General features: G+C 43.4%; 1 protein-coding gene across 4 annotated transcripts in view; it reads right to left on the reverse strand.

Annotated features, from left to right (window-relative positions):
- GARRE1 (granule associated Rac and RHOG effector 1) overlaps nt 1-23,516 on the reverse strand; it is a 92,041-nt gene that overhangs the window by 28,990 nt on the left and 39,535 nt on the right. For all 4 annotated transcript variants that reach the window (XM_066348263.1, XM_066348265.1, XM_066348267.1 and 1 more), the window contains 3 exons: nt 5,491-5,700; nt 296-436; nt 16-111 (listed from right to left, as the gene is read on the reverse strand). In XM_066348263.1, the coding sequence (XP_066204360.1) occupies nt 16-111; nt 296-436; nt 5,491-5,700 (447 nt within the window). The remainder of the gene's footprint in view (nt 1-15; nt 112-295; nt 437-5,490; nt 5,701-23,516) is intronic.

Here is a 23,516-nt window from a genome sequence, read left to right on the forward strand (position 1 = left end):
GAAAGAAAAGCATACCTGCAAGCTGGCTTCAATTGCCTTTGGATTCAAGTGGAAACCAGCTTTCATTGCATATTCACAGTGGCCTAAGCTTTCCAGAGCTATTTTATATGCCTGAAAAAAAAATTGTTTTCAAGAATCAAGATTACATAGATTATAAAATGAAGAAATCCAATGCAAATAGACAATTTAAAATTTTATAGTGTTAAAAACACTTAAGACTAACTACTATCTTACCTTTAACTCCCTTCCTTGTCCCTATCCCTCGGTACTACTGTGCCAGTTCTGAAAAACTTACTTGCAAAGCACTGTCAATTTTTATGTTCAGTTCTTTTAGCTGGTGCTCAGGAATTGCTGCACTTTGAGAACAGAAGAGTTGTTGAACTTCAAGTCCTGCCAGGCGGCCATCACAGCCTCTTTCTCTTAGTCTAGACGTTGCCTGCAACACAGTTACTGGTAGGTAAAGGAGGATGCTACAGATACTAGCAAAATTCAAAAAAACGAATAGCTGAAATAAAGCAAGAAATCATCTCAGCATCAGATATAAACCTGACATTCTGGATTGTTCATAGTACTAAATGGGCAGCCAGGATTTTGAAAGACTAAATCAAGCACCCTGAAGAAAAGCTAACTCAACATAGTGCTACCTTACTTAAGAAACTGTAGAAAAAAAAGACTTCCTTACCTATTATTTACTTTTTATACATAAAAATATTTGCATTTAAAATTTCTCTGCTTTAAAAAAACAGAAAACCTAAAATATTGGCATTTGGAATTTCCAGAATAAAAAAAAAGAATATGGCTGGGTATTCCTATATACCGAAGTAAAAAGTCACACCAACAGAGAACAAGAAAAAAAAATACATTGGAACATTAAAGGAAAAATAGAGCTTCTGAAATATGCACAGAAAAATTAAATACTCATTGTTCAGTTATTAAATAGGTTTATGAAGACTACATAAATGAGAAAAAACTAATCTATGTCTGGTGATAAAAATGTTAAGTTATTTTGGCCTGACCTGTGGTGGCGCAGTGGATAAAGCATCGACCTGGAATGCTGAGGTCGCCGGTTCGAAACCCTGGGCTTGCCTGGTCAAGGCACATATGGGAGTTGATGCTTCCTGCTCCTCCCCCTGTTCTCTCTCTATCTATCCCTCTCTCTCTCTCCCCCCTCTCTCTCTAATAAAAATGAATAAAATCTAAAAAAGTAAATAAATAAAAATGTAAGTTATACTTAGGGTTCAAGACTAGAGGATACAGAAGAATCTGTATTTGATTTACTAGAAGGGAGGAGGGCTTCAGGATGCACCCTCCTTTAATTCTCCAATGTCTATTTTTGTTGCAACAATATTTGTGAAACAAATAACATTTTTTTCACAGATAATTTTTGTTCTTCTAGTGTAGGGTTTTCTGTTTCATTTTTTAAAGATTTTATTTATTGATTTTAGAGAGAAATGTAGAGGGAGGCCAGAGTGGGAAGCATCAGCTCATAGCTGCCTCTCACGTGCATCGATCGGGCAAGCCTGGGGTACAGGACTGGCAACCACAGTGCTCCAGCTCTACAGTTTATCCACTGTGCCACTGCAGGTCAGGCTGTGGTTTGAATGTTTACCAAAATTGCAGGGCTAAGGGAAAGTAACTAGCAACTATAATGTTATCAAGTTCCAAAGCTTAACAAAGTATATATGTTTCTCACTCCAACCATTCCCTGAATCCTACTAGTCTCAGTTTAAAACCATTCCAGTCTCTAAGAATCTTTCAGTCAAATATGTAGCCCACATGGTCTTGTTAGGTGTCACTGGACAGAGTGAAGCACAAAATGTGGTACCTACCATCTTGGAGCTGACAGCCTCATAGGCAAAAAAAGCAAACAAATAGAACATTTAAAAATTAAATGGTGAAAAACACACAGAAGGAAACCAAGAACTGTAACGGGAGCACTCCAGATACTGAGAAATCAGCATCTAGCCCAGTGGTAGCCAATCTGGTCCCTACCGTCCACTAGTGGGCGTTCCAGCTTTCATGGTGGGCGGTAGCGAAGCAACCAAAGTATAAATAAAAAGATAGATTTAACTATAGTAAGTTGTTTTTATAAAGATTTATTCTGCCAAACTTAGCGAAAATCTGACATAAAATACTTAGTAATTATTATTATATGCTTTAACTTGCTGTAACTCTGCTATATAAATTTTATAAAGTAAAGTTACTTCCTTACTTTATAAATCACCATGACTGTGGAACTGGTGGGTGGTTAGAAAATTTTACTACTAACAGAGATACAAAAGTAGGCGGTAGGTATAAAAAGGTTGACTACCCCTGATCTAGACTGAAAGCTGAAGACAGAGAAAGAAGCTGTCAAAAGAAGTGTTGTGTGGCAGAAATGTGTCAGCAAAGAAACTAGAACCCACACCTGACCAGGTGGTGGCATAGCAGCTAGAGCATCGACCTGGGACCCTGAGGACACAGGTCTGAAATCCCAAGGTCATGATTTGAGAGCAGTCTCATTTGGCTTGAGCACAGGCTCACCAGCTTGAGCGAGGAGTTGCCGGTTTAAGCGTGGAATCATAGACATGACCCCATGGTTGCTGGCTTAAGCAAGGGGTCTCTGGCTCAGCATGTATGATAAAGCAATCCATGAATAACTAAGGAGCTGCAACTATGAGTTGATGCTCTTCATCTCTCTCCCTTTCTGTCTGTCTGTGTCTCTCTCATGCGTGTGCATGCTAAAAGAAAAAAACAACATTAGAATATAGTGAGCAACAGGACAGTGGCCACAGATAAGGCTGGTGAGCAAGGCAGCAGCCAGACTATATAGGACTAGGTGAAGGGCCCACATTTTACCCTAAGGAAATGGGGTACAACATCCAATTTTAAAATTGAAAGAGATGAAGGATGCCCAGTCAAGAAAGGGAGAAAGGAGTCCAGCTACCAAAGGTGTTAGGAGAGAGTAATGAACCAGGGTGGTGACAGTGGACATGGAAAGAAAGGGACAGGTCTGGGATACTATTTTGGAGGTGGGGCCTGTAAGCCTTTCCATGGACTAAATGTCAACATGACAGAAAAGTTGAAGCATAAAGCTCGGGCTTCCTGCATGAATGACCCAGGTGAAATGGCACCACCTCCAAGCAAGCGAGAGATTGGGGACGGGCAGGTTTGTGGGGAAAAGTTAAGCCTGAGCCACCTGGATATGTGAGGTGAGCCGAAGCGGAATACAGGTACCTGGAGCCCACAGGAGAAGTAGACTCGTCACACACATTTGAGAGCCCCCAGGACACAGGCAGTTTTTGAAGTCCCAAGACTAAATGGAGACTCCCTAGAGGGAAAGGCAGCTAGAATTGAGCATTGAGAAACTCACATTCATGTGTTGAAGAGAAGCTAGCAAAGCAAATGAAAAGAACAGCCTGAGAGGCAAAGGGTAACTCAGAACGCCTGATTCAGACATGCCACAGAAGAGGTTTCCAAGTGCTCAGATTGCTGTGAACTGCTCCATGGAGTCAAAGTGTTCCCTGGATTTGGCAACACAGAAGGCAGCAGCGACCTTGACAAGAGAAGGTATGTTCTTGTATAGGAGTGGAAGCCAGAGCTCAGGGAGCCAAATGATGCCATTCGTATAAAGTCCCATACTGTATAAAATAAAATCTTATACTATTTGTGAATACATGCATGTTGGGAAAACGCTGTGCCAGGCTTGCTTGCTTGTACTTTGCATGATCAGTGCGTGAGCACATGTCAGAGCCACATGTATGTAGCCTATGTAAGGCTACAGGTGCTTGCCCTCAGGATGGATTGCTTGCCAGCCACTGTGAGGGGCCTTTGGAGGATCACTTGCCTGCCATTGTGAAGGGTAATTTTCCTGTTTGCTTGGCCTGTTGTCATGAGGGGTGATTTTGCTCTTTGCTCACCTGCTGCTGTGAGAAGTAGTTTTCTCCTGCCTGTGTGCTCATCTGCCGTTGAGACTCTAATAAACAGGAATGACCCTAAGCTTTCCGGTTCCGCAGTCTCTCAACCGTCTGCCCGAATCCAGTGTGAACCTGCCTGGCCATGGCTAACGGCATAACAATGAATATAGAGTAAAAATATAAAAGTATGCATGTAGTCACAAATGCCTCATTCAAAACAGGTTATCTCTAGAGAGGAAGGAATGTGAATAAGAGAGGAGAGGTACAAAGAAGATCCATCTGAATTTGTAATAATATTTTTCTCTGAAAAATAAAAGGTATAAAGCAAATGTGGTAAAAGAATTCATTTGACGAAGTTAAAAGTAAGATTATGTATGACAATTCCTATACGCTTGAAATGTTTCATGATCATATGTTTTAGAATGAATAAAAGGTGAAGTGGACTATTATAAGAAATTGGCTATGGAAAGAGCAGAGAAATAGGGCAGGGCAGGGCGGACTTTTGGGTTTGTAAGCATGCTTCTGTGCTGGTGGGAGCATGCTGATTGGGAAAAACCACAGGGTCCCAGCACAGAAGCTTTGAAGGGTGGGGACAGGGCAGGCCCTGGCCAGGAGGAGAGGACACCTACTCCACTACAGTGACGGGGAAGGAAGAGAGGGGGTCTGATGGGGAGAGGGGTGCCATTCTGGTGATGTGAAGACGAAGGGCTGCTGCCAGATGGATTCTATCTTCTCAGCATACCGCCACTAGCTGGAAGCGAAGCGAGGGAGGCAGAAAGGCCTGGGCAGGCTGAGTGGGTGAAGGAAAAGGTCAAGGGACCACTAGGAAGCCTCACGTAGGCTGATTCCTAGCAAGAATGATGCCAACAGGTGGAGTGGAGAAGGCTGTGAGCCAGGTACTAAGTGTATGTGTGTGAGCTGCACGATCAGAGGACTGAAGCCCGTAGGCAGGAGGACACGCAGGACTGTGAGATGACAAGATAAAGGTCCACACCCCACACCCCAACTACCTGCCATAAAGCAATGGGTCCCACTCTCATACATGACCCCCAATTAGCATTTCAGGGCTGCTCTGAAAAACACCAAGAAAAGCCCTTAACACAAAAGAGAGACCAAAACAAGGAAACAGAGAAAAAATTGAAAGGAGATTAAAAAGAAATATAAATGCAGCAGAACAACACAAAAATGAATGACTGGCTGACTGCTTACCCTCTGCAGCCAGCTCCAGCCTGTCTTTACAGACTGAGGCTCTAGCATTTTCTCCCTGGTTCCTCCCTCTCAGAGCTCTGCCACACAGATCCACTTGGAGGCAGGCCCCTTCCTCTGGTTCTCATACATCTCCATCACAGCCCCATAATGGGATTGTATAAGCCCTTTCTCCAAGGAGGCTGTGAGTAAAGGCGGTTACCCCGGTGCCTGTGCACGCCTGACACAAAGTGGGCATTTACAAAGACAGTCACTGTTAAATCAGTGAACAAGCTACTGGTAACAGTTTAAAACTCACATTTCTAAATAAAAAGGCTCTTTAAGAACCAACAGGCAAAGGCCTCTCCTGTTTGAACATAAGGCAGCCATCTCCCAAAGTCAGAGTTACCTCAGCAGCGCCGCGCCAGGATCGCACAGCTTCCTCCAGTTCAGACGTGTGGCCCATGCCCGGTAAGCTGCCGCCACGGCTACTGTTCTTTTTTTCAGGCACAACCGCCTCAGCAAAGCAAGAGTGAGCCACTGGCTGGACCTTCTGTAACGCCTGGGTCAAAAACTGGAAATGGACCTGCACCACAGTAAGGAAACATCGCCCCAACACCTGTGAAAACAAGAGAGCCAGGCATTTTTAGGTTATGGGTTGCTACTGCATTAGTGCAATAAATTCTCAGCCCTTGATTTGCCTAGAAGGTAACAACTAACTGGAAATCTGAAATTATATAAAGTCAAAATGTCACCAGGCTTCAGAAAGATCTGCCTTTGTTCTCATCTTTGAACCTGAATAACTACAAGTTAACCAAATAGCAAGCCTCAAGGTTCAAATAGGCCTTTCAACTTCTCACCTAGCCTCCTCCATTCCTGTTCTCCACTCCCCTCATCTGGACTGTGCTCACATCAACCCTGATTGTCTTTCAGCTCCAGCTAAACCAGAGCAACCCACAATTCCAATTAAGTCTACACAGTATTCAGAAGGGAGATGATTAAAAATCTGAAGTGTCAGTATGACTATAACAAGACATCCATTGGAAATGGAATCCAAAGATACAGGTTATTTTGGTACTAGTTATTAACATAATTGTATGTCATATTTCTAGTCTTATGAAACAAAGCTGACAGACCAGTCTTCTGGGAGTCAACAAAACCTACTGGACAACTCCATGTTAGTACAGGAGAAACCCTCACCTGATCCAGATTAGTAGTTGGTTGGTTGATGGAGTAGTCTATTAAATTAGGAAATTCATCTTAAAAATTCTATATACATCATATTATCTTAACATATACCATTAATATGTAATTTTAATAATGGATATACTAAAAATACTACATACCACAAATATTTTAAAATAGAACTGTGTATTTATCTGCAAGCCTCTGGCACTGGCTAACGCTGTTCTCTGACCTTGCTGGTCCCAATTTGCTTGCTTGTATTACCCCAGCTACATTAACTCTCTATAATTACTACAATATTTCTTTTCCTTTAAAGGAGAGCAAGAACTTGTCACTTGCAAAGCAACTTGAGCAGAGACCCTCCAGATCAGTGGCATTTCCCCCTAATTTTTTACAGTTGTTTTGATCATACCAAATTTGACAACAGTGCGAGTCACTGGCAGGACGGGTTGGGGAGTCTCCTCTTATTGTTGAGTGGTAGAATGGTGGAAGGAGGAGGGTGCTGCTGGAGGAGTGAGTGGCGGGAGAGATGCTGCACAGTTTTAAAAGGCAGACATTTGGTATGTTGTCCCCATTACCTATTACATGTTTGACCTTGGATGAATCATTGAATCTAAATTTCTTCGCTATATATAAGGACCAATGAGAACAAGAACTCAGCACTTCCCTCCTCCTACCCATAATGCACGGAGCATTAATCCAAACATGTCTGTGACAAAATATTTGTGTTGTAAACCAGTGGTCCCCAACCATTTTGGGCCACGGACCAGTTTAATGTCAGAAAATATTTTCACAGACCGGCCTTTAGGGTGGGACGGATAAATGTATCACGTGACCGAGACAAGCATCAAGAGTGAGTCTTAGACGGATGTAACAGAGGGAATCTGGTCATTTTTTAAAAATAAAACATCATTCAGACTTAAATATAAATAAAACGGAAATAATGTAAGTTATTTATTCTTTCTCTGTGGACCGGTACCAAATGGCCCATGGACTGATGCCGGTCCGCAGCCCGGGGGTTGGGGACCACTGTTGTAAACAATTCATTAAAAGCCAATCAAACCAACAGTTAATCTGGACCTTAAAAAAGTCATTTCACAGAGTATCTGCTCTAAAAGTTGGCATAAAAAATATATATAAACAGCACCTTAGCCCTGGCCGGTTGGCTCAGCGGTAGAGCGTCGGTCTGGCGTGCGGGGGACCCGGGTTTGATTCCCAGCCAGGGCACATAGGAGAAGCGCCCATTTGCTTCTCCACCCCCCCCTCCTTCCTCTCTGTCTCTCTCTTCCCCTCCCGCAGCCAAGGCTCCATTGGAGCAAAGATGGCCCAGGCGCTGGGGATGGCTCCTTGGCCTCTGCCCCAGGTGCTAGAGTGGCTCTGGTTGCGGCAGAGCAATGCCCCGGAGGGGCAGAGCATCGCCCCCTGGTGGGCAGAGCATCGCCCCTGGTGGGCATGCCAGGTGGATCCCGGTTGGGCGCATGCTGGAGTCTGTCTGGCTGTCTCTCCCCGTTTCCAGCTTCAGAAAAATACAAAAAATAAAAAATAAAAAAAATAAAAAAATAAAAATAAATAAACAGCACCTTCTCCTGACAGGATAAAGCTCAACCACCAGCCTGCCTCTACCCATCTTTTCTCTACAACATCTTCTGTCTTCGCCTAGCTCCCCTGCTCTAACAGACCCCACCCTGCTTGACCCCGGGACAGGCTAGTCCTTGAGGTCTTCCTGAGAAATCTGGAAGGAGATACAGATTGTATCTACAGTTATGAATTTGGAAGTGTGTGACCCCAGGGAAGTGGGCAGCTGTTTTTCACATGGCGAGTTTCCTGCCCTGTGGGAGTCAGTGAGGTCGTGGAATAGATGTGGCAAGCTGGGGAAACGGATGAATGGAGTGGTCAAAGAGAGAGACATCTGAGTTTAAAATGTCAGTGGAGCTATAGTTACAGCTCTATGAACAACTACCATTTATTGAGGGCTTTACCCATACCAAGCATTTTATATGCAGTGAAGTGACTGTGGGGCAACAGCAATTCATCCATTTACAGATGATACCACCAAGGCTTACAGAGAGAAAGAAACTTGGTCCAATGTCAAGCAGATAGTAAGTGGTGCAGTAGAGATCCAATGCCAGGTCTGTTTGACTCCAAAGGCTGCGTCTGACCACAAGGCTGCTCTGTCTCCCTACGACAAGACCCAGGACATAGCCACAATAGTGGGTGGCTACTAAGAAGAGAATAGGAACCCTGACATCCTCCATAGTGTCAGATGTTGTGGTAGGAATGGAGACTAAGGAGCGCGGCTCGGTCTTCTCTGTCAGTGAGAAAGGGACTGGGGCAAGAGTAACAAGTGGGGAGGCCTGTGGCACTCCTGTGTGGCACGAGTCTCAAAATTTATGAACTCCACAGATCTCCACAGCAGAGAATAATAGTAAGACTGACGGGACAAACCAATAATAAATAGGGGAATGCACAAGGGACTTGGGAAAGAAAGCAGTTTCTCCTAACTCTTGAGGAATTCCAAACCCGAAAACATTTGTCCAGTCTTTCAACACGTCAGTCTTATTTTAAAATTATAAAGAAACTGGATTTAATCTTACCCTTGGAATTGGCATTAAAATAAAAGTAAATCCAGGCCCTGGGGTTGGCTTAGTGGATAGAGCATCAGCCCAGCGTATGGAAGTTCTGGGTTCGATTCCAGGTCAGGGCACACAAGAGAAGCACCCATCTGCTTCTCTGCCCCTCCTTCTCCCTCTTTTCTCCCTCTCCCCCTCCCTCAGGATTGGTTCGAGCATCAGACCTGGGCATTGAGGATAACTCAGTTGGCCCAAGTGCATCAGCCTCAGGCGCTAAAAATAGCTTGGCTGATTTGAGCTCTGGCTCCAGACAGGGGTTGCCAGGTGGATCCCAGTTGAGGCACATGTGGGAGTTTGTCTATCTCCCTTCTATCACTTAAAAAAAAAAAAAAAAGGTAAATCTATTCATCCCAGTGCATCCTAAGTTGATGGAATTTCAGGTAACAACAGGCCATTATAAGACTTCTGCATTAGGAGAAAGCTTTTGGTCTAACTTAAATTCCTCAGAAAGGCCCAATTCCTGAGGACAACCAATGACCCTGCCACTTGTGCCTTCAAGGAACATTTTGGATTATAAACAGCAATCAAGAATCTACCAAAATGAAAGTGTCTTTTTGGGAATCACTGATGGTGAAGGGAAAAGGTATTGATTCACTTTCCTATTCTCCTGTATACGCACCATGGCTGCTAAGGGTGTTGTGTTCATGGATATAATCAGAAAACCTTTTCTTTTAGATAATTTTTGTATTAACACAGGTTTTTTTGTTGTTGTTGTTTTTCATTTTTCCGAAGCTGGAAACGGTGAGGCAGTCAGACAGACTCCCGCATGCGCCCGACCGGGATCCACCCGGCATGCCCACCAGGGGGTGATGCTTTGCCCCTCTGGGGCGTCGCTCTGTTACATCCAGAGCCATTCTAGCGCCTGAGGCAGAGGCCACAGAGCCATCCCCAGTGCCCGGGCCATCTTTGCTCCAATGGAGCCTTGGCTGCGGGAGAGGAAGAGAGAGACAGAGAGGAAGGAGAGGGGGAGGGGTGGAGAAGCAAATGGGCGCCTCTCCTGTGTGCCCTGGCCGGGAATCGAACCTGGGACTCCTGCACGCCAGGCCGATGCTCTACCACTGAGCCAACTGGCCAGGGCCTTAACACAGGTTTTAATTTAATGTCATCCTATTATGAGCCCCTAAAGACCATCCTTTCCACATCCATCCTAGTTTTTGAGTACCGACTTAACTCTATTTCCTAGAATATTTCAAAATTTGTTTTTCATTATTCTTCTCCTAGAGCTGGGACACAACTCAGCCCTTAATAGCTGCACGTTGGAATCACGGAGTGCGCAAGGCCACCATATCTCCCAGCACACCTTGTGATCTTCACATCCATACACACAATGTCTCACTATTTTCTGCTCAATCTCACTTAATGTCTTTTTCACATCCCTGCACAATGAAGTAAAACTTTCACATATGTCAGTGTCAAACATTTTCAGGGATTGCAGCATTTATTTCCCATCAGTTTTAAAGTCTAGAGTGGATTGAACTGCTTTAAAAAAAATTTTTTTTTCAAGTGAGGAGGGGAGATAGACAAACTCCTGACTGTGCCCCAACCAGGATCCACCCAGCAACCGCCGTCTATGGCTAATGCTCGAATCAACCGAGCTACCCTCAGTACCTGAGGCTGACGCTCAGACCAAGTGAGCTATCCTCAGCACCTGAGGCCAATGCTCAGACCAATCAAGCACTGACTGCAAGAGGGGAAGAGAGAAAGAACGGGGAGAGGGAGGGAAAGAGAGAGAGAACAGGGAGTGGGAGGGAAAGAGAAGCAGACAGTCACTTCTCCTACATGCCCTGACTGAAGACTGACACCGTGACACCCTCATGCCAGGCTGATGCTCGATCCACTGAGCCGGCTGGCAAGGGCCTTGAATTGGTTGTTTTTATTAGAAATTTCAAAGTCATTCAATCATTTCTTTCTCTTCAATCCTTACTTACACCTTAAACCAGGGGTCCCCAAACTACGGCCCGCAGGCCACATGCGGCCCCCTGAGGCCATTTATCTGGCCCCCGCTGCACTTCTGGAAGGGGCACCTCTTTCATTGGTGGTCAATGAAAGGAGCACATTGACCATCTCATTAGCCAAAAGCAGGCCCATAGTTCCCATTGAAATACTGGTCAGTTTCTTGATTTAAATTTACTTGTTTTTTATTTTAAATATTGTTATTTTTTCCCGTTTTGTTTTTTTACTTTAAAATAAGATATGTGCAGTGTGCATAGGGATTTGTTCATAGTTTTTTTTATAGTCCGGCCCTCCAACGGTCTGAGGGACAGTGAACTGGCCCCCTGTGTAAAAAGTTTGGGGACCCCTGCCTTAAACATTACATTTGTTTCCAAATGTCCTAAACCTTGTTCTTTTGTTCTTATGACAGTTTCAGAGTCATTACATAATGACTTAACGAAAAGACCAGAATGTGATACAAAAACCTAAATGTGTCTCCAGAGAGACAGAGAATGCAGTCCTTGCCTGGACTGTGGAGAGTGCCTTATGAAGATTCAATTACAGTATGAAAATGTAAAAACCAACTTACGGAAACTAATATGCACAGTCTGACCTAAAAAAAATGATTACTGTTTAAATATTTAAAAATAAAAAAGCAAGCCCTGGCCGGTTGGCTCAGAGGTAGAACGTCGGCCTGGTGTGCAGAAGTCCCGGGTTCGATTCCCGGCCAGGGCACACAGGAGAAGCGCCCATCTGCTTCTCCACCCCTCCCCCTCTCCTTCCTCTCTGTCTCTCTCTTCCCCTCCCGCAGCCGAGGCTCCACTGGAGCAAAGATGGCCTGGGCGCTGGGGATGGCTCCTCGGCCTCTGCCCCAGGTGCTAGAGTGGCTCTGGTCGTAACAGAGCGACGCCCCAGAGGGGCAGAGCATAGTCCCCTGGTGGGCAGAGCGTAGCCCCCTGGTGGGCGTGCCGGGTAGATCCCGGTTGGGCGCATGCGGGAGTCTGTCTATCTCTCCTTGTTTCCAGCTTCAGAAAAATACAAAAAAATAAAAAAATAAAAATAAAAAAGCAGCCTGACCAGGTGGTGGCACAGTGGATAGGGCATCGGACTGGGACAGAAAGGACTCAGGTTTGAAGTCCCGAGGTTGCTAGCTTGAGCGCGGGCTCATCGGATTTGAGCAAGGCTCACCAGCTTGGACCCAAAGTTGCTGGCTCGAGCAAAGGGTTACTCGGTCTGCTGAAGGCCCGTGGTCAAGGCACATATGAGAAAGCAATCAATGAACTAACGTACTGCAACGAAGAATTGATGCTTCTCATCTCTCTCCCTGCCTGTCTGTCCCTATCTGTCCCTCTATCTGTCTCTCTCTCTGTCTCTGTCACACACACAAAAATTAAAAATAAAAAAATAAAAATAAAAAAGTGTCACTGGCCAGTTAACTCTGGGTTTAAAAGTCTCATTCCGAAACAACTAAGTTGTTGGATCGATTCCTGTTCAGGACACACTCGGGAAGCAACCAAAGAATGCATGACTGAGTGGAATAACAAATGAATGCTTCTCTTCCTCCTCCTCTCTCTCTCCCTTCCTCTTTCTGTCTCTCTAAAAATCAGTAAAAATAAGCCCTGGCCAGATAGCTCAGTTGGTTGGAGCGTCATCCTGGAACACGAAAGTTGCTGGTTCGATTCTCTGGTCAGGGCACATATAGGAGCAGCTCTCTCTCCCTGCCTCTCTAAAAAAATATATTAATTAAAAATAGAAAAACAACAACCAAAACAATTACAAAGATCTCTCTGCAGTCAGTATTAACCTAGAACATAAAGAAACTGCCATGCTATATTTAGGAGAAAGAACAAGGAATGGAAAGAAAGCTAACACATGCCCAAGGGCAGCTGAGCCAATACCAAATGCTAATCATTCAGACAAAAATCACATTCTGCCCCTGGACATGCTGCTTCACTGCTGGTAAAAATATCAACAGATGGCTTCTGAACTACTCCACATGCCAAAACACTGCGGTGTACAAAACCTTTTATTTTACGTCAGTAATATATATTCACTGCAAATAAATTAGGGGGGGAAAGATCAGCTATATAAACAAATAAATGTACCAAATATTATTATACAGAATAACCACTGAATACATGTTTCCTATACAGCCTACATAGTACCTGTAGATGGTTTCTGGAAAAACTAAATCATGTTGTGTGTTCTGTTTTATGGCCTGCTTTGCAAAATAAAATACAAACATCAAAAATTTACCTGACGGATGGTGGCGCAGTGGACAGAGTGTCGACTTAGAACACTGAGGTCCTAGGTTCAAAATCACCAGCTTGAATGTGGGATCACAACCATGAGTGCGGGATTATCAACATGATCCCAAAGTCACTGGCTACGCTTGAGCCCTCCCACACCCACTGTCAAGACACATATGAGAAGCAATCAATGAACAACTAAAGTAACGCAACTATGAATTGATGCTTCTCATCTCTCTCCCTTCCTGTCTCTCTCTCTCAAAAAAAAAGATTTTTTTGTTTTTCATTTTTCTGAAGCTGGAAAGAGGGAGAGACAGTCAGACAGACTCCTGCATGCGCCCGACCGGGATCCACCCGGCACGCCCACCAGGGGCTACGCTCTGCCCACCAGGGGGCGATGCTCTGCCCATCCTGGGCGTCGCCATGTTGCGACCAGAGCCACTCTAGCGCCTGCGGCAGAGGCCACAGAGCCATCCCCAGCGCCCGGGCCATCTTTGCTCCAATGGAGCCTTGGCTGCGGGAGGGGAAGAGAGAGACAGAGAGGAAAGCGCAGCGGAGGGGTGGAGAAGCAAATGGGCGCTTCTCCTGTGTGCCCTGGCCGGGAATCGAACCCGGGTCCTCCGCACGCTAGGCCGATGCTCTACCGCTGAGCCAACCGGCCAGGGCCAAAAAAAAAAAAGTTTTTTATTACCATGCCAACACATATAAAAAGTTTTGTGTTTCAGCTATACTGCTATGAATCTTAACGTAACTAATAAGGATAATTATAAAGTATCATCCAGGACATGAAAAAGTTAAACGCAATTAAAGGTAACTAGGTGCACATTAATTATAGTAAACAAGCAAATTAATACTTTGGGTTTAAATAGGGCAAGGATAAAAATACATTTAAGTTACCTAGACAGTATATGGTCTGGGAGCCTACTAGAGTTTAGGAAATTCTTTTTGTTGATGTGTTTCTATAATATAGAAAAAACTTTTAAATATTATTTCATTATAGCACCTAAAATATAAACTACTTAATAATTTTAAGATGAAATACTAGAAAGGAAACTATGGAACTTATACTAAGAGATATAACTAAGAGAAGTCTTCACTGAAAGACATAATTGCTAAAATTCTAAAAACAAAAACAATTTAGCAACATTGGTCCAGGGTCTTAACTATATTTTTCATCCTCTCTCTCTGGTTGGCATTTGCAGTGTGGCCTCCCCAACATCCAATCCTTGTGGCTTTGAACGCAGCCCCCAGAGAACCACTCTTACACTCTCAGCCCTACGGTATGGCTCAGGCTGGCTCTGCCTGCACCCCAGTCCCAAGAGTGGGTCCACAAGTCAGGCCTAGCCAATCAGTGGGTTAGTTTCACCCTTCTGGCCACAGGGTCCAAGGATGAGCAAGTGTTCCAAGCCAAGACAAGCATATTAATTCTAGAAGTTTTGTCAGAACCTCAGGAAAAGCAGAGGTGCTCTTCCTGCTGAGTTGTTAGGGACTCTGGCATGGAGACAGTTTGCCTGAAAATGAAGGGAACACTCAAGAAAACATAAGAGACAGAGGCTGAGTCTGTACAGTACTGAAGGAGCTCCTAGATCCAATCACACCCAAAGAACATACTTTCTATAGTTTCATAGGTAAATACAGAAGTCAGCCCCTTATCTGCAGGGCATAGTTCTAGGACCGCTTCCCTCTGGAAAGCCTGAAACTGCAGATAGTACTGAATCCTATATATATAATTTTTCCTATACAGTTACCTATGATAAAATTTAATTTATAACTTAGACACAGTAAGATAAATAAAATAGAACAGTTATAACAGTATACTGGAATAAAAGTTAGGGGAATGTGGCCTCTCTCACAGTACTCTCACTGTTCTGTGATGTGAGATGATACAATACCCACATGTTAAGATGAAGTGAGGAGAATGACACAGGTACTGTGACTTAGCTACAGCTGACATTCGACTACACATACATAACAAGCACCTGATGGCTTCTCTCTGGCATACCCAAATTGCCAGCATCACTCCTCTTGTGCTTTGGGGCCATTAGTAATATAAGGGTGACTTGAACACAAGCACTGTGATACCACAAAAATCTGATAACCTAGATGACTATTAAGTGACAGGTATCAATGGACAGGTAGGGTATAAAGCGTGGACACTCTGGGGGAAGGGATGATTCACACTGGGTGGGATGGAGCGGGGAGGCAGATCTCATCAGGCCACTCGAAATGTCGTGCAATTTAAAACTTGTGAATTGTTCATTTCTGGAATTTTCCATGTAACATTTTGGACCAAAGGTCACTTAAACTGCGAAAAGTGAAATCATGTATAAGGGGGGACTACTACACCTTAGTTTGTTGAGAAGCAGTGTAGTACTCTCTAAGTCAGACTGCTGGGGTCTAAAGTCTGGATCTGCCAGGAGACTTTGGACAAATTGCTTAACTTCTCCACATCTCGGTCTCCACATCAATAAAATGGGAATATGAGTAGTATCTAACTCATAACATTATTAACAGAATTCAGTGGTTAATGTCTACAATCTTGTCGAATACATGGTGATGGAAGGAGACTTGACTGTGGGTGGTAAGCACATAGATGATGCATTACAGCATTGTACGCTTGAAGCCTATATAATATTATTAACCAGTCACCCCAATAAAGTTAATAAAGTTTTTAAAAAACATGTAGTGTCTCATAACAGAGCATGGCATAAGTAATATATAACTATTAACTTCTTTTTGCTTTTATTATTGTTGTTTCATGTATTTTGAGTTTGGTTTGTCACTTGTAGCCACAGTGATTTTTAAAAACAACTTAAATATCAGTCACTTGCTCAAAACCTCCCTTTAAAAGATCCCTTGTCATCTGTATAAATTCTAAACTCCTACCACAGCCTACAAGGCTTTCTGTCCTGTCCTCACCTACCAGGTAGGTAGGAGGCTCTGGTATGAGGGCTGGGCTCTGTCACAGTGAGCAGGGTGGGGGCTCACTGAACCAATCAACAGTCAGGCTTGAGGCTGTGTTCCAATGCATCACAGCACCCATCACACCTAGTGTCACAGTCTATTTATTTACCTGTCTCTCCCACAGGCCTGGGGCACTTCTCTGACTGTCCTCACTCATCTTTGGCAGCAGGCAACCAGCTTCTCTGTATTTTATCCAGGTGGCAGCAGCTAGGTGACAGAGAAAGCAGGCCAGGCGCCTGGGCTGCGCCCAGAGCTGGTGGGCCTGAGGAAGGGGCCTGGGGTGAGTAAGGACTCACGGGGTTCCTCAACATCAGGGTATTTCCACTTTCCTGTGAAATCTCATAAGCTAACCAGCAATCATAAAAATTTAGAATAGCAAATAATTCAGGAAAGCTAATTCTACATTCTAGGAACTCTTTTATTTGTTTCCTTCTAATTTGTTCATCAAACCTAATTTTCCCCTTATGTCCACTCACATCTTTTTAGCAACTACAAAATTTTAAATCATGTTCTAAAAGAAAGCAACATTGCCATTTTAGTCACTTGTTATAGTAAACATAGAAAAATAAGTTGTGGAAATATTAATAGAAAAATTTGTAAACAGTTAAAATAAATACAAAGTAAAACTAAAAATATTTACACTCCAGGAGAACAGCCAGGCAAGGAGTGCAAAAAAGCAATAAAAGTAAACCCTGGCAACAGCCACATGTTTATATGATTTGTAATAACCATATGGCAAGAGGTGCTGCACGTCGAGGCACTTAAGCAAGGGGCCCCTGAACTGCAGTCAGTCATCTTAACTCCAATGCTGAGTGGACACGTCTCCATGTCAAACTGGATCCTAAATCAGATGCTGCTAAAAAAAAGCATCACCGATGGGGCCCCTTCTTAAGCAAGTACCTAGGCCGCATCTCCTCATCTAACTGTGAGTGAATAAATATCGCCTATGCTTTAAATTGCAACTTGTTGTCAGTGCATGTCTCTCTTACGAAAGCAAAACTGGGCTAGCCCAAGTAAAGTCCTCTACATCATGTCAACAGTAGTCTCAAAAACACAAATCAAACTACACCACAACTGCGTAGGATAGCCAGTACCAATGACGCCTGGCTAGCAACAACGAAAACATCACCAAAACTGGGAGCACACCGTTACTTCCTTGACTCCTACCTGCTGCTGGGGTCCTGCCTTCAGAGGAGTTTTTTCTCTGTTCTCATCTCCTTCCTTGATTCCCTTTTATTTTCTTCATTTTTCTGCTTTTCATCACTATACTTTACTTGATAATGCTCCCTGCAATGCTGTGTGTGATTTATAGTAAGAAATACACATATTTGGTCTTCTTCCAAGGTTCCTAGCACACAGCTCCCTAAAAACCTTGGAATTTTCTAAATAACAAGAGAGAAAAAGTATCTTTTGTTATTCATAACAAACCTTTTTCAACCAAACCTGAATTCAGTTGAACCAACCAAAGCATTAGTGGTTTGGAACTTTCATCCCTAAGCCTCTGGGGAGAAGGGACTAGAGGTAGAATTAATCACCCATGGACAATGATTTAGTCAAACCACACCTATGTAATGAAGCCTCAAAAAAGCCCAAAGGCCCAAAGGAAGGTGTTCAGACAATGTCCAAGTTGGTGAACACATGGAGGTGCTAGGAGGGTGGTACGCCTGCAAAGGCGTGGAAGCTCCACCCATCTTTCCACATAACTTGCCCTATGCATCTTTTCCATCTGGCTGTTCCTGAGTCATATCATTTTATAATCTAGTAAGTAAAATGTTTTTCTGAGTTGAACTGCTCTAGCAAACTAATCGAACCTGTGGAAAGGGTCATGGGAACCTCTGATTCATAGCCAGTGGGTAAGACGGACAGGTAACAACACCCAGGACTTGTGATTGATATCTGAAGGGGCAGGGGGTAGTCTGTGGGAATGAGCCCTACCCCATGGGATCCAAAGCTAACTCCAGATAAATAGTGTCAGAAATGAGCCATAACTACTTGGTGTGGGGAAAGCTTCCACCACAGAGTTGGTCATCAGAAGTGCCAGAAGTGAAGCAAAGTAGTTTATGAGTAGCTAGACAGCAAAGTTTTCCTAAACACTCCCCTTTCTGTTAAAAACCCACTTCACGTGCACAAATCCCTCCACGAAATGGAGTTACTTATTGGGTATTCCTGATACGTTACTCCTATCACACAGTTATAAGTTTCTCTCTCCTTTTCAATTTGGAAAATGTCCAAACACACACAAAACCAGAGTATAACAAACCCCCACGGGCCCATCAAAAAGCTTTAATAACAACCAACATTGTCCCATTTTTTTATTCTCCACAACTCCACTTTTTGCTAAAATGTTCTGAAGCAAATCCTAATGAACCAAGACCTAGTACATGTTCAAACTTTACAATTTTTTTTGTATGTTTCCGAAATTAGAAGCAGGGTGGCAGTCAGACTCCTGCATGCACCCAACTGGGATCCAACCGGCATGTCCACCAGGGGACGATACTCTGCCCATCTGGGGAGTCGCTCCCTTGCAGCTGGAGCCATTCTAGCACCTGAAGCAGAGGCCATGGAGCCGTCCTCAGCGCCCGGACCAACTTTGTTCCAATGGAGCCTTGGCTGTGGGAGGGGAAGTGAGAGACAGAGAGAAAGGAGAGAGGGAGGGTGGAGAAGCAGATGGGCGCTTCTCCTGAGTGCCCTGGCCGGGAATCAAACCCAGGACTTCCACATGCTGGGCTGACGTTCTACCACTGAGCCAATCAGCCAGGGTTACCAAATTATTTTCAAACATGTCTTTCTGTTTGTTTGAATCTCAACCCCAAAAGGCTTATTTTATTTCGTTGTTATATCTTCTAACTCTTTTAATTTAGGTTCCTTCTACCTAATTTTTTTTTCACGCTACTTGACTTGTTGAACAAATCAGGTCACCTAACTACTTGTGGAATATACCACATTCTGAGATTTGTTTGACTGCTTCCTTGTGGTGTTGTATAACTCGTTCCACTATGCCTCGTATTTCTTGTAGTCTGAGAATTCATTCTAGAGGCTTGATTAGTTTGTTTTTTTCCCCCTGGGGGGAAGGGAGAAGAAAAGTACAAAAATATATTATGGAGGCGCTGCTATGTGCTATGTCGCTCTTATCAGGAGATGTGATCACCTGGGGGTATCATATTCAGAAATGCTGAGTCTGGTCAATGGATTTGGTGGGGAAAAGCTGATACCTCCCTTATGAAGTTTTTCTAAGACCTTTCACCAAATGATTTTATCCTCCACTTCCAAATAGAAGAATCTTAGTATTATACTGTGTGGTATACCATAGTATATTCTGTATGTTGTATACTATGTACTATATGATACAATATACTGTAGTAGTATACTCTTAACAGAAGAATTTCATCCATTAGGGTTACTGGTTACCCTGAAAAACAGTCTGTTTGGGAGAAGCAGAAAATTTGCTTAAGCTCTTATTTTTCACCTTTTAATTAGCAATTTGTAGGGTAAATTGGTTGCATGGTGTTTCTTGACAAATCAAAGTCAAAGGGTCTAGTTTCCCCCAGAGTGGCAGACGCCCTCTGGCTTCACTGGCCTCCACCCACATGGAATGGGCTGGACAGACAGGAAATCTTGTTTGCTGTTCACAATGAAGTTTATAGACTCACCCAAATTCCAACTACTTAATTATAGTTGCTTCAAAGGCAAAAACCTGAAGACAATTTAGATAATAGACGATTCACCTCAATAAAAAAGAATGACTAGAAAAAGCAACAGCCTGAAAACTAGATTCATATAAGCTTTTTATAAAGTGAACTACAGTTTGATTAGTAGCAGAAATTTGGGTTTTCATGTGGTTAGGAAATATTTACTCCATAATCTGTTATGGAAGATCTGCTAGTCAAAACAAGAAAAAAAAGTTAACACTGAATCTTACCTTGAGGCCAAAAAAAAAAAAAAGAGAACAGTATGCAAATTTAATTCCATTAGGGTTAATAAAAACCACATTTTGAAACAAGCTTTTAATATCTTCCATTACTATTTACAGTATTTTTGGCATATCTATCTCAAATAAATCTTAATAAGCCTAAATTAAGGTCCTTAAGAGTCAGTGCTCACAAATTATTTCTAACAGTTTCACAGGTAATCACATAGCATATAAAAGACATCTGTCAGTCCATCAAACTGAAATGCAAGGTTCAATTACATAAAGATTTGATTTAAAGTTTGCCTGCCCATTTACAAGGTAGTGATACTTACAAAGCCACTAACAATGCTGGGAGATATAAAATATGGTCCCCTTAAATTAAGACGTAAAACTCCTGGGAGCCCTGCAGCTGCCCTGGGCTTCTGGAATGCCTGTACAGAACACCTGCCCAGAGGGCCAAGGCCTCCCCAACAGTGAGTGAGGCCCCAACATTACACCAGAGCCTGGGAGCTGCCAAGAGCTGAAGAAAGCAAGGGGAGACGTAGCATCACTGCTCACTGCACAAGGACAGCAGATCCTGTCCAGCTGCCCTCCCTTCACCTTCCCTTCAGAGGCTGACTGACTGACTGACCTCTTTACCTTTCTGACCTCACCCCTAGTGCTCTCGCTTTGGCTCAGTTTCAGCCACAATACATCCTCACTGCTCTTCAAACAGTCAGGGTTACTCCTGCCTCAGGAACTTTTCACTAGCTATTCTCTCTGCTTGGAACCCTCTTTTCCTGGTCACCAATAGGGCTTACTCCTTCATCTCCTTCAGGTCTTTACTCAAATGTCACCTTCTCAGTGATGCCTTCTAGCTAACTGTCTTATCTAAGACTGCAGCCCTCTTCTGTCTATACAAAGGGAGGAATTTCTGTATCCTGTTTATCACTGTATCCTGTGCCTGGAACAGTGTCTGGCACAAAAAAAGTGGGCAATAGATAACTGTGGGACGAACATATGAATCACAAGTACATTTAATTTTTTAAATTTATTTTTCACTGAAAGAATAATTTTACTTAAGACAAACGATAGATGTTTGTAAGAAGAGGTGGACAGCTGTAATTTTCTAAAAAGTAGAAAACCAAGCTACAGCGTTGTCTATACTTCTTCAATATATACTACGTGTTTTAATTGAAAATGATCCTTGCCTGACCAGGCGGTGGCACAGTGGATAGAGAATTGGACCGAGATGCCGAGGGCCCAGGTTCGAGACCCCAAGGTCACCTGCTGGAGCACAGGCTCATCTGGTTGAGCAAAGCTCAGCAGTTTGAGCCCAAGGTCACTGGCTTGAAGCAAGGGGTCAGTCTGCTGTAGCCCCCCCAGTCAAGGCACATATGAGAAGGCAATCAATGAACAACTAAGGTGCTGCAACGAAGAATTGATGCTTCTCGTCTCTCTCCCTTTCTGTCTGTCTGTCCCTCTCTCTGACTCTTTCTGTCACACACACACAAAAAAGAAAATGATCCTTAGTTAGGATAACAGGTTTCCTAAAATGAAATGAAAGTAGTCAAAAATCAAAGAGAAACTAGCCACTCAATCCAGTTAGCTGAGCATTTTATAGGAATACTGGAATTAACACAATCATAAAAAACCCTGGTGAAGATGCTTCTAGACTCAAAAAGCAAAAAAAAAAAAAAAAAAAAAACCAAAACAAAGAACAAACAAAAAAAGCAAAGAAAGAAACAGAGAGCTGCTCCTGTGTAGTCTACCACTAAAAAAAAAAATTGGGTAGGATGTCAAAGATTTGTACAAAGAAAAAATTCAATATAGGAAAGCATATTTTTCCTGAATTCACATTTTGGCTGGACTGACAGTGTGAGACTATACAAAGGAAATCCCATGAAGTACTTGATTAAGATCACATTCTTACCTTAGACAAAATTCCAGTCAATATACCATGAAAACTACACATTTTCTATAAATCTAGTGAGGGAAAAATGTCAATCGGCTTGTCCAAATGCTTTCAGCTACTGTGAGTGTATTCAATGACCTCTCCGAATCACACACACTCCTCTCCCCATGTCCCACTCTAGATGCAAGGCAAACAGGGCAGTCACTATTGGTGGAAGAGGTTCTCTCAGGTTTTTACACTAAAAAGGTCCTGCCAGTTTCTACATCATGCAGGTAATACTACTGCTGTTTTACAATACCAAAAGAGAAAATGACACAGAGGGGAATGGGAGGCGCCTACCACAGGAACCAGGAAAGAAATGTGGTAGCTTTTTCCACCTGGAAGAGTTCCAGTTAGGCCTGACCAGTGGTGGCACAGTGGATACAACATCGACCTGGAACGATGAGGTTCCAGGTTCAAAACCCCAAGGTTGCTGGCTTGAGTGTAGGCTCATCTGACTTGAGGGATGGCTTACCAGATTGAGTGAGGGGTTGCTGGCTTAAATGTAGGATCATCAACATGTTGCCATGGTCGCTGGCTTGAGCCCAAGGTTGCTGGCTTGAGCAAGGGGTCACTGGCTTTTCTTGAGCTCCCCCTCCCTGGTCAAGGCACGTGTGAGAAGCAATAAATGAATAACTAAAGTAACAAAACTATGAGTTGATACTTCTCATCTCTCTACCTTCCTGTCTCCCTTTCTCTCTTTCTCTCTCTCTCTCTCTCTCTCTCTCTCTCTCTCTCTCTCTCTCTCTCTCTCTCTCGGGGGTGGTGGGGTTGGGGAGAGTTCCAGTTAGAATAATAACTTACTGCTACAGTTCTCTCTGATCTTGGTTTTCTAGGTATCATGCTCTGCCCTTCAGAGAAGGGCTAATGGTACCTTTCAAGCCATGTTGAAAGCCATAATAATAAATGATGATGGCAACTAACTAGGTACAGAGTTTCATATACACCAATTGCTTCTGATTTTCACAAGAACTCTGGAAGGCGGGTGGTAATTCCATTTCAGAGATGGGCAAGCTGAGACTTAAGATGTTATATTTACTCAAGGCCACACAGTCAGTAAGAAGCAGAGTTATATTTTAAATCCAGATCTTCTGACTCCATGCTCCAAAATAAACTATCACAGGCAATAGTAAACTAGTGAAACACAATCACAACTCATTTTTCTAATGAGTGAACCACCCAGGGGAAGTAGCGAAGTCAATGATGAGTATAGACAAGACAGGATTCACATACACCCAGCCTTGCCCCAGAGCACACAGTAGGCAATTGCAGTTCAGGATCTGTCAATCAGTAAGCATATCCCAAACCTGACTATATCCCAGAGCATTAGAAGTATGCTTTAGGCATTGGTACTTTGTCTTAGGTTTAAAATGGTTAATCATTTGAATACTGAATTCAGGGCTTTTCTCACTCACAGTCCCTGAGTAGTCCTTGACTAGCCAGTCAAGTTCAGCAATGTTAGGCCACAGACTTCTTTCCCCAGGGATGAATGTTAAAGAGCCCTCTCAGGTCCTTGCTAATAAAACCCTAAAAAGACCAACAGGAAAAAAACCAAGTGCCTAGCCACTCCACCTGAGTTAATAAGTATTCTAAGAGAGACCCTTATTGGCCTGTGGCAGTACATACATTCCA

This window comes from Saccopteryx leptura, chromosome 9 (assembly GCF_036850995.1).
Source record: "Saccopteryx leptura isolate mSacLep1 chromosome 9, mSacLep1_pri_phased_curated, whole genome shotgun sequence".
NCBI lineage: Eukaryota > Metazoa > Chordata > Mammalia > Chiroptera > Emballonuridae > Saccopteryx > Saccopteryx leptura.